The sequence below is a fragment of the Silene latifolia genome, chromosome Y, assembly GCF_048544455.1.
Source record: "Silene latifolia isolate original U9 population chromosome Y, ASM4854445v1, whole genome shotgun sequence".
Classification (NCBI taxonomy): Eukaryota; Viridiplantae; Streptophyta; class Magnoliopsida; order Caryophyllales; family Caryophyllaceae; genus Silene; species Silene latifolia.
The window spans coordinates 164,608,285-164,620,376 of record NC_133538.1 but is presented as its reverse complement, the minus strand read 5'-3'; the positions used below and the strand labels follow the sequence as shown (position 1 = coordinate 164,620,376).

General features: G+C 36.3%; 1 protein-coding gene across 1 annotated transcript; it reads right to left on the bottom strand.

Annotated features, from left to right (window-relative positions):
* Positions 1 to 5,819: 5,819 nt before the first annotated feature.
* LOC141629330 (uncharacterized) lies at positions 5,820 to 10,461 on the bottom strand. The gene is made up of 6 exons (XM_074442350.1): positions 10,206 to 10,461; positions 9,556 to 10,151; positions 9,190 to 9,485; positions 7,915 to 9,005; positions 6,680 to 7,813; positions 5,820 to 6,424 (listed from the first exon to the last, which is right to left on the bottom strand). The coding sequence occupies exons 1-6, from the start codon at positions 10,459 to 10,461 to the stop codon at positions 5,820 to 5,822; spliced, it is 3,978 nt and encodes a 1,325-aa protein (XP_074298451.1).
* Positions 10,462 to 12,092: the final 1,631 nt, after the last annotated feature.

Here is a 12,092-nt window from a genome sequence, read left to right as displayed (position 1 = left end):
TCTGCAGGACTCGAGTTGAAGAAAATATCCATCCCTTATCAGGTATAGTTATTTCTCAGGGCCACTCGAGGAGTTGTAACTGAAATGCATGTGTCATAGTGGTAATAGTGAGGGTACACATACCAAGAGGTCATGGGTTCGATTCTCACTAGATGACAATTCAACACATATTATATATTTTTGGAAAGACCAAAAATAAGGAAATTTTTATTCCTTATTTCGGTCAACATAGGCCGAAAATTAGGAGAGTGATATCTTTCCTAATTAACTTGGTAATTCGGTCTGTATAAAAAGAAAGGGAGAGAACTATTTCTACCCTAATGCTTTTTCTTGACCTAGCCTCTTCTTTCTCATCACAAGAACACAAAGACAATTAAATTTTACAGAAAATTCTAGATTGATTTCTAGCATAATCAAAGGGCATATCTCAGATCGTCTTGGGTGCAACTAATAGGCGAATATCAATTTTGATATTGTTCTTAAGGCCATATTTGCTAGGACCGAAGGTTAATTCTAAATCTTTTTACTTTTGTTTATGTATTTTATTTTATGACCATTGATCATCTGCATTAAATCGTTATAATCCTTCTAGTTTAAGGGAAGTATACAGACTTATTTCTCACACAAATAAGAAGGGCACTTATCTCCATTTTTTGCTTCAACGACAATGTTTGGACCCATTGGCAATCCCAGGCACAGATATATATCTTCCTCTAAAACAGGAAGTTTTCCATCAAATAACGATCCTTTTAAGGGGTCATAATTTGAAACTAGCCAATAAGCTAAGTTTCCAGGTATAAGATCGGTTTTAAGGTGTAAGAGGCCGCCAAAGCCCATTTGTTTGATGGCTTCTATTTGGTTTTCAGAAGGTGGACTCGTCTTATGGTTTATAAAATTGTAAAAACCAGAAGGAGACATCCTAGTCCTCAACACAGGCAGTCTGTCTTTATAAATTCTTTTCTTTTTTGTAGCTGGCTCAGAGAGTGGTTCAATAGCTTCAGTAGGTGCTTCAGTAGAATCAGTAGCCAGTTCAACACATTGCTTCATCCTGGCTTGGCTTACTTCCTACTGCTCAGTAAAGCCTATTATTCACAAAGCAAGGGATATAAGTTCACAAAATAAAGAAAACTTCACTATATTTAGTTTGTTTATTATTTAAATTAATACAACAAACTTCATTAATAAGGAAATGCAAACTAAGGAAAGTATACAAAAATTTAGTTACAAGTTTCAGAATGTTATGGTCAAGATTCACAAAATAAGTTCCAAGGTTCATAAAATAAGTACCAAGGTTCACAAATTAAGTACCAGCATTCACAAAATAACTTCCACCAGTCACAAAATAAGTTACAGGATTCACAAAATAAGTTCACAAAATAAGTTCCAGGATTTACAAAATAAGTTCCAGGATTCACAAAATAAGATCCACGATTCACAAAATAAGTTCCACGATTCACAAAATAAGTTCACAAAATAAGTTCCAGGATTCACAAAATAAGTTCCAGGATTTAAAGTAGGGGACCTGGGGTCCTAAAATGGGACGGGAAAGGGTTTAGGGTTGGATTACCGCGGTCCGCCTAATCCAACCCTAAACCCTTCCCTTGCTACTCATTCGAGGGTCAGGAAGACCAAAAGACACCCTACAGGGGGACGGGATTTAAAGTAGGGGGCCGGGTGTCCTAAAACGGGACATGAAAGGGTTTAGGGTTGGATTACGTGGACCGCTACCGCGGATCCGCCTAATCCAACCCTAAACCCTTTCCCTTGCTACTCATTCGAGGGACAGGAAAACCAAAAGACACCCTACAGGGGGACGGGTTAACCCTTTTTTTTGGGGACGGGATTTAAAGTAGGGGTCGGGTGTCCTAAAACGGGACGGGAAAGGGTTTAGGGTTGGATTAGACGGACCGCTACCGCGGATCCGCCTACAACACTAAACCCTTTCCCTTGCTCAACTAATTCGAATGGAGGAAGATCAAAAGACACCCTAGAGGGGCTGGGTGAACCCTTTTTTGGGGACGGGATCTAACTAGAGCGGCCGGGTATCCTAAAACGAGACGGGAAAGGGTTTAAGGTTGGATTAGTCGGACCGCTACCGTGGATCCACCTAATCCAACCCTAAACCCTTTACCTTGCTCAACTAATTCGAACGACGGAAGACCAAAAGACACCCTAAAGGGGCCGGGTGAACCCTTTTTGGGGGACGGGATCTAACTAGAGGGGCCAGGTATCCTAAAACGGGACGGGAAAGAGATTAGGGTTGGATTAGGCGGACCGCTGCCGCGGATCCGCATAATCCAACCCTGTTAGAACACTTTTTTTGATGATGACAAACCCACTCTAATCTTGCCTTAAGATGTTTTATTTCAGGATTTAGTCCAACCTCCGAATCAAGTGATTTTGGTCGAAACGTGTTGAACAAGCTACCCAAGGATTGTGTTTTAATAATGAGTCACTTATGTAAATGTAAAAGGGTGTAGTACTAAGGAAACAATAAGCAAGACTGTTGTTGAACAACAGTCTGCTTACTAAGGCAACAGTCAGCCAGACCATTGCTTCAACTCGTGTCACTTGGAAGAAGTCTTCATTTTCAAAATATTCATATTTCGAAAATACAAACTTCTATTTTGAAATACACATTTCTGATATTTGAATATTGTAAAAGGTTATTGTTTAAGAAAAGGATATTCTATTGGCATCTTTTAAAAGGTCTTAACTCAAAGTGGCAATAATTTTTATCATGGTTTTTAGAAAGAAGAACTTGTTTCTTTCCAAATTTGTTCCTCTAAAATGTCCTCACTTGATTGTCCATCTTACCTTGACTGATTTTCAAAGGCCCTTTCAAGATAGTAACAAAGCTCCTTTTCTTCTTTAACCTTTGGAAGAATGCTCCATTTTGTGCAAACTTGGGAAAGTCAAAATTATTTGTTTTCTACCTCATGTCTTGACCTCTAAACCCTAGTTTGCTTCCCTATAAAAGGAGCACTCTTCTCCTTCATTTTCTTAAGACTTTTTCCAGATAATTTTCAAAGTGTTTTGCAAACTTGTTTTTAAGAACTCAAAACTTTTTACTTCATTTGCAAAATATTTCTAAGTCTTCCAGTGGCAACAGTCTTCACTACCGTTGCCTTAAGTATTAGATTCTCTTACCTAGAATCGATTGATCTATAAGTTGTCCTTATCAATTCTTTCATAGAATCAGTTTGAGGAAACTTGATCTTTGTAATCATTCTAGTAAGAGTCTTAAGTTTCTAGACGGAGTAGTTTTGAGACTTGTGTCGCAACCGGAGTAGGTTGTTGGTCCTTTTATTTGTAAGTGTCTAAGTAGTTGGAGTAGATCACTTAAACTTATTAATAAAAGAAGATTGGACGTAGGCCTTTAGGAGTTGGCCGAACCAATTCAAAAGCATCGTGTTAATCTTTGTTACTTTAATTTCCGCTGCATTTTCATTACTCGATTGTTAATCCACGTTTTATTTAACAACAAATACGATGATCTGTTGCTTTTGGTCGTAGCCTTCTCTTATGAGCTAAGACATACAAGCAACAGTCAGATCAACCGTTGCCTTACTGCAATCTTCTTAAACATCGTGATACACTCTTAATGAATCAATATTACTTGATGTATCCATTTGTTCTTCACATTATCAACCAACTTGCTTTAATTTAATACAGACTAAGTTGAAATTTTTAAAATAGTACATAATTCACCCCCTCCTCCTCTTAGGTACTTGAATCCTAAACTCTTCAATTGGTATCAGAGCCTCGTGAAGGAATAGTAGATCTATATACTCAACATATTCATATATGTTTTATTTTAATTTGTCATAAAATTAAATGGTGGATCTTATGCATGCAAACTAAAATAGATAAGTGAAGAAATCATTTTCTCACCAATTAAATTTCGGTCATATTGGGCACCAACAAGATCTCCTTCTTGTTAGTTCTTGAGCTTTCCATTAATGGATGAACATTCTTGACTTCAAATTAGAAGCCCTCCAATTAGTTGCACCCAAGACAATCCCTTAAACCCACAAATAAAGATGTACTAGATGTTTGTAATGTAGTTTACCTTAAAATCTCTTACTAATACTCATATACTACTTCTAGTATTATTAGTGTTTGATTTAAACAAATTAGATTCACAAAAATGTATTTTGTGAAGAACAAGAGAGAGAAAGGAGGTTTTTCATAAAAATGTAAGAATGAATAATTAGAGGAAAAATCCTCTCTTATTTTTCTCACCAAAAACCGGTGGCCTCATCATGTAGTGGACCATTTTATTTTTCTTTTTGTCTTCACAAGACAAAAGGTGTAAGTCTTTTTGCATTGTCATGTCACTATCAAGCATTTTAGACAAATGCATAAGACAAATGGAAAAAGACAAAAACTTCTTATTGCCCATCCATTTGAGGTTTTTAGAAGCAAATTCATATTTGTCTTTAGTTACGATGTTTTAATGGAGATTTGAATCAAAAATCGAAATGATATCGTATATGAATTGTGGTAAAGAAATAGAACAATATGATAACGGAATAGTGGGAAACTTAACATTTATCGTTTTATAAATACTTGTAAACAAGTATAGCATTTACATAGTGACCTCTACCCAACTATGATAAATGATTCCAAGATCCAAATTCATATTAACTTGGGCACAGTGTGGCCGATACATCCCTTATCAATATAACTCGGTGGATTAACTCTTTAATCGCTTCTACTTTTAGAACTCTTGGTCGATAAAATTACATTAACATTTATCTTTAGCCCAAAACACATCCGACAAGGGCACGGTGTGGCCGATACATCCCTTATCAAAAAACTTTTGTTGAGTTCAACCCAAATTTCGAATAAATGTGTCCATGATCCAAATCCACATCAACTTGGGCACGGTGTGGCCAATACATCCCTTATAAACATGAATTCGGTGGATAGACATTTATCACCCACTTCCCCTACGTAACAAGGTTTGTACCCTGGTGTGGCCGAGCGCACTCCCTCACGAAATAGGTTTTCATGGTTTCTACTCTTTGGTAAGGCTAAGTCTCAATTGTTTATTTTAGCGAGAGGTCATGTCAATTTATTATCTATCACGTTTTAAGTGAACTAAAGCGGTGAACTACGATAATTTTAATTGACACGGTCGATAAACTCGATAAAATGACAATGCATGTTTTAGTTATGGCGATTTAGCGATGCATGCGACATATAAATATAATGCAAAGCATAAATTTAAATCCTAGTACGGCCTTCCTAAAAATAGAAAATCTAATTAACTATTACATATTCGGAAACCAACTCCATTGGTCCCTTGAACTTCGGTTGTGGCACGCATCTTGAGGCAACACCGTCTTTATGTATCGTCTTCCTTGAGTGACACCGTCTTCAAGGAACTCCGAAATAAATAAATTACATAACAAATTACATAATTTCCTATTTTACATTCGTAATTAAAATAAAAATAAATGTATTAAATTACAAAACGGTGATACGAGATCACAATAAATTACAACCGAATCGATATTCCCATACATTTCGGGTAATACCAATTAAAAACTAAGGCCATACTAAGTAAAAATTACATAATTCAAAATTACATAAAATAAAATTATGACAATCATAATAAAATGCAGCATTAAAATATGTCTGAACATGCCCAATTTTATGCTAAATCGCCTTTAATTAGCCAATATCGTATATTACTCGGTTTTTACGGATTTGCGTGATTCAACATTTTTTTTTTGGGGAAAAATGTAAGTGATTATATTAATGCCCAACCAACAAAATCGCCAGATATCAATCTCTAGCTCATTACAAACTCATTCTAGTCGTGCTATCCAGTCTTGCACACTCCTAATACTGGATCCTACACAACTAGCTCTCAATTGCATAATAAAAAGCTGCTTCACCTGCTTTATAACAACAGCAGGCAAAGTTAATACATGTTCAAGCCGACATCTATTCCTCACCTGCCATATACTATACATTACATGTGCCAAACAAGCTGCAACAATTTGCTTCCTCAACAATGACCTATCCCTATGCCCTAGCCACCAAGGAATCACATTTTGATTAGGGATAGGGGACCCCAACCAAACTGCAATCTGCTGTTTGCAGTGTTGACTGAATGGACATAGAAAGAAAAGATGATCAATGTTTTCCTCAGCTGCTCCACACAAAAAACAGCAGTTGTCATGAATTATATTCATCTTCATCAATCTATCCTGAGTGAGCAATCTATTTTGAGCAACCAGCCAGATAAAGAATTCATGCTTGGGGAGCATTATCTTATTTCTGAGCCAAGGATACCATGGAGCATCAGCAACATCCTCTGCCAGCCAAGAATAGCCCAACTGTACAGAGTACTCCTGAGCATTCCTCCTCCATTCATCATCAAACATGTGGTGTTTTAGATGGTGTTTAACTGCACAAATACGTTTCCATGCCCAGCTAGAACTTATAGAAGGCTCATAGTCCTTCCATATCCTGTCTTTTATATATATAGCATGCACCCAACGGACCCATAAATGATCAGCTTTCTTCTCCACCCACCACACATACTTTGCAAGGAGAGCAATGTTCCACTAATACAGGTTTTTAAAGCCAAGACCTCCTTTTTTCTTTGGTTGACATATCTGAGTCCAGGCTACCAAATGAGGACGTTCTTTATTCTAAGTACCATACCAGAGGAAAGCTCTACAGGCTGTATCAATCTTCTTGAGAACAAGTTTTGGGATCATAAAAATTCTTGCCCAATAACTATGAAGGGCACTAAACACAGCAGAAATAAGGACAACTCTCCCTGCATATGACAGTTGTTTAGCCCCTAGTCTCTGTATCCTCTCAGTGACCTTGTCAACTAAACACTGACAGTCAAGCACCCCCAGTATTTTAGGCATTACTTTGACACCCAAGTACTTAAAGGGGAGACTGCCTCTCTTCATGCCAGTAAGTGCCTCAATATCTTTTACCAGACTGTCACATATCCCATTACAGTAGAAACTATATTTGCTAATGTTCATGTGGAGACTAGACGCCAGTGAAAAAGTACTGAAGGCCCTCATCATTAGAGTGATAGAATTCAGATCACCCCTGCTAAACAGCAGTAAATCATCTGCAAAACACAAATGATTCAGGCTGATTTTATTGCAAAACGGGTGGAATTTAAATCCAGGGAACCTGTGCAACACTCCAAAAAGTCTACTCAAATAATCCAGGCATATAGTAAACAGCAAGGGGGAAAGAGGGTCCCCTTGCCTTAAACCTCTTTTCCCTTTGAAAAAACCAAAGACTTCCCCATTCAGAGCCAAAGAGTAAGAAGGGGAAGACACACATTGCATAATAAGGTCAATGCTAGATTGAGGAAATTGGAGATGGACTAGCATATCATGTAAAAAACTCCATTCAATTGAATCATACGCCTTTTGGAGGTCAATCTTCATCATGATTTTAGGAGAACAAATCTTCCTATTATATAATTTGATGAGGTCTTGGCATATTAATATGTTGCCCACAATATCCCTCCCTGCAACAAATGCACCCTGAGAAGGGTGGATGATATCAGGCAGAACACAGCTTAATCTTGAACATAGCACTTTAGCCATACACTTATAAACAGTGTTACAGCAGGTAATGGGCCTGAACTGAGTAACACTGTCTGGAACATTCACTTTAGGAATCAAAGTGAGGGTGGTGTTATTAGCTTCCTTCAGCACTTTCCCTGAGCTAATCATGTTTCTAACAGCATTGCAAATATCTTTCCCTACAATGGCGCAAGAGTCCTTGAAGAACTGGCTACTATACCCATCAGGCCCTGGGGCTTTAGTACCAGGGATGGAAAACATTGCATTTTTATTTCATCATCAGTAACAAATCTGGTAAGAATCTCCCTGTGCTCATCAGTTAAACACTTACCATTTCTAATGACCCCCTTATGAATAGGAGTCACCTCAGTAGAAGAGCCAAGCAAACCTATATAATACTCCTCAAATGCAGATTTGATTCCTTGAGGTGTAGTACACAGCTTCCCCTCATTATCTTTGATATGATAAACCCTATTAAAAGCCCTTCTTCTCTTAATACTAGCATGGAAGAATGCAGTATTCTCATCCCCATTTTTAACCCAATTCTCCTTTGCTTTTTGAGCTAGAAACGAATTTCTAGCCTTAGTTAAATTTACTAGATCCTGTGCACCTTCTCTTTTAGCATTGCACAGCTCAGGATTCAAAGGGTCCTTTGAGAGCTGGTCTTGGAAATGCTTTAAGGAGAGTTCAGTAACATGAGTAAGGTTCTCAATATCACTGAACTGTTCCCTATCCAGATTCTTCAACTTTTTCTTTAAACCCTTCAATTTCTTGACAACTCTGAACATGGGTGTACTCTGAATATCACAGTTCCATCCCTCCTTGACCACTTCAGAAAAATTTGCAGCCATAGACCACATATTAAAGTACTTAAAGGCAGACTTCTTCCTTATATGATTCTCAGTCAGATTGATCACACACGGGCAATGATCATATAGACCTTTCGTGCAAAATCGAGCCATAGAATCAGGATAAGAAAGGATCCAATCATCATTGACAATCACCCTATCCAGTCTACTATAAACCTTTGTATCATTTTCATGTTTGTTATTCCAAGTGTAGTAAGAACCAGTCACCTTTAGCTCATGCAGGTTACAATCACTCATCATACTTCTCATGGGAGCAATCTCAGCCCATGTGACATCAGCACCCCCTATTCTTTCATCCACTGAGATTATACTGTTGAAATCCCCACATACTAACCAAGGACTAGCAACAGAGACACTATAGCCCTTTAAACTTTCCAACAAACTCTCTCTTTCCTGGATCTTGTTAAAACCATAAACAAGAGTGAACAAGAAAGACACCTTCTGCATTTTATCATAAACCTTATAGTGAATACATTGCTCATTAATATTTAAGACATCTACCTGATAGAGGTTAGGGTCCCAAAGTATCCAAACACGACCACCAGGATGATGACTATTATTTGTGCAGATAGACCAATCATTACATATAGTAGTCCTAACATTATTCCACTTACTCCCATTTATTTTTATTTCTAATAACCCAAATAAACCTAAGTTATTTTGGTGAATAAACCATCTAATATCTTGTTGTTTATTTAGTTTATTCATACCACGCACATTCCAGAATCCCAAGCTACCCATTTTCAGAAATATCAACTTGGAATCCCAATTTCTTTCTACTTTCAGTTCTTGCTTTCTGCATTGATAAGTTCAAAGCATCCATGAAGGTAATTCCTCTAGGGGTAAACAATCTAGGCTCCCCAGAATCATTCCTTAACAGCTTACTTATGAACCTCCTTGGCAATGACTGACCATTATCAATCATTTCCTGTCCTATAGCAGGAGTCTCCATAATGACAACTGGCTCCGCCATAGGTGTGACCACTGAAATTGGAGGAGAGACAGGCTTAGGAACAGGTTTTGCAATGGGTGTCTGAGTTGGTTTCACAGTTTTAGTATTAGCAAGAAGAGTTTAACTGTGGTTTAGCCTTTGGCCGCCAAACTTTCTGAGGTTTTCTCCCATCAGCCCTGCACAAATCAGATGTATGCCCAAGTCCCTTACACTTATCACAGGAAAGTGGCAACCAATCATAAACAACTCTTACCCTCTGAGTCTTTCCCAATTCATCCTCAAAAACAAGCTCAGTAGGGAATTCCTGCCCAATTTTTATCTCAACCAGAACTCGAGCAAACCCAAGGAATGCACGGTTACTGGTAGCCTCATCACAACGCAAGAATTTCCCAACTAAACCACTGATTTTTGATAGACACCCAGGACCCCAAAACTTGATGTCTAAACCATATAGTTTCATCCAGATGGGAATCAATTTCACATCATGTTTAATTAATTCAACATCAGGAGACCACTCCTTTACTATCACCGGTTTACTATCAAACATAAGATGACCGTTCCTCACAACCTCCAACTGTTTCTCTTTTGATTTAAAGCGAACCAGGAAGATGCCGTTAGGTAAAAATGAAATACGATCAACTCCATATGATTGCCAGACTCTCTTAACAAACCCCGTAACCACACTACTAGGAGGCTTCGCGCCCAAAATGTAACAGAAAACAGCAGACGACCAGTAATTGATCTCACCTGCAACATCATCGGCGGAGAGTTTAAGCACTGGTACCGGCTATTCCTGAACACGCTCAGTAATGATCTCCTCTTCCTGTTCTTCCTGGTCTTCCTCCAGAATCACATCCAGTTCCTCCGTCGCCAACGGAGATAGTGTTAATCTGATCGGACGAACAGAAACAGGCGATTTCCCTTTATTATTACTAGAACTTGCGGTATTAGAATCAACATGTTTTTTGTTTTTTGTATTTGAGTGTATAATAGATGCTTTTGATTTAGTAACATTAATCAATTTGGGACTTTTATTAGGGTTCTTAATCCCAGCCATTACTAAAGATTAATTCCCTTTTTTAGATTTTTAGAGTGTTTTCTCTCTCTATAATCTCTCTCATCCCTTTGAGTTTTTGTAAAATAAAATGATTGAAAGTTGGAACAAAGATGTGATTCAACATTTTATAATCACAAAAATTACATAAATTCATATTTATGCACAAGTTAATTACCCTAACTTCTTAGGACTCAAAATTAGTCTCCACTAACTATTTTACCATAATTAACTCATATTTCTTAATATTGTTCATAAAAGGACTCAAAATTACAATAAAATGCTATAAACTTCAAATAAATCACTAAAAATTTCAAATAAATTTGAAATTTGAAATTTAAACTCATGAACATTCTGGAAAATTACCATGACACTCATAATGTTCAAAAACTTAGGTTAAAAATTTCGAAAGTTATCGGAAAAACAATGTTGCGGTTTATCGGATTTATCAATAAAAATCATAAAAACATGAGAAAAATTATATTCATCAAATTTTCAATTTTAGATCTGAAAAAGATAATAAGATGCAATATGTGACGTTTTTCCTTAGTCATGAAGTATTTTTTAGCAATTTTTCACTAATTAAGTCACTATTTATGCTATTTTTCATCAAAAATCCATAAATCATGCATAAAAACTTCAATATAGCCTATTATTTTACACACATCTTGTAAAGTTTCATGTGACAACATACTAAATTTCTATGACCAGATTCGAAATATTTCTCATATTAACCTATTTTTCATTTAAATTCGATTTTTATCATGAAAAATCCATTTTTCGAGCATAAGAACTCCAAAAATTATGAAAATTTCCAGATCACCTAAAAAAAATATATGTGAAAACATATCCAAAAACCACTGGAAAATTCGAAGTTTAGCTAATTTTCGTCCAAAAATGACATTTTTATCATAAAAATCACATTTTAATGCCAATATTATATAAAATGAACAATAAAATCCATAAATTAACCCAAATATCCTAAATACATTTTAGGATCAGAAATTTTAACATGCAAAAATTAATTTTGTGATATATCATAATAACACAAATTATACAAGTTTTATATGTTAATCTTTATAAGTCGGAAAAACTTTTAACCGATTTGCATGCAAACAACCATGGCTCTTGATACCGATTGAAGGAATAGTAGATCTATATACTCAACATATTCATATATGTTTTATTTTAATTTGTCATAAAATTAAATGGTGGATCTTATGTATGCAAACTAAAATAGATAAGTGAAGAAATCATTTTCTCACCAATTAAATTTCGGTCATAGTGGGCACCAACAAGATCTCCTTCTTGTTAGTTCTTGAGCTTTCCATTAATGGATGAACATTCTTGACTTCAAATTAGAAGCCCTCCAATTAGTTGCACCCAAGACAATCCCTTAAACCCACAAATAAACATGTACTAGATGTTTGTAATGTAGTTTACCTTAAAATCTATTACTAATACTCATATACTACTTCTAGTATTATTAGTGTTTGATTTAAACAAATTAGATTCACAAAAATGTATTTTGTGAAGAACAAGAGAAAGAAATGAAGTTTTTCATAAAAATGTAAGAATGAATAATTAGAGGAAAAATCCTCTCTTATTTTTCTCACCAAAAACCGGTGGCCTCA

What these genes read in the sequence shown, in the direction of transcription:
- LOC141629330 (XM_074442350.1), bottom strand. Translation starts at nt 10,461, where the DNA reads ATGGCTGGGATTAAGAACCCTAATAAAAGTCCCAAATTGATTAATGTT. An exon ending in AGAGGAGATCATTACTGAGC is followed by an intron (nt 10,152 to 10,205) that starts GTGTTCAGGAAT and finishes ATGATGTTGCAG; the next exon opens with GTGAGATCAATTACTGGTCG. An exon ending in TAAGGGGGTCATTAGAAATG is followed by an intron (nt 7,814 to 7,914) that starts GTAAGTGTTTAA and finishes CTAAAGCCCCAG; the next exon opens with GGCCTGATGGGTATAGTAGC.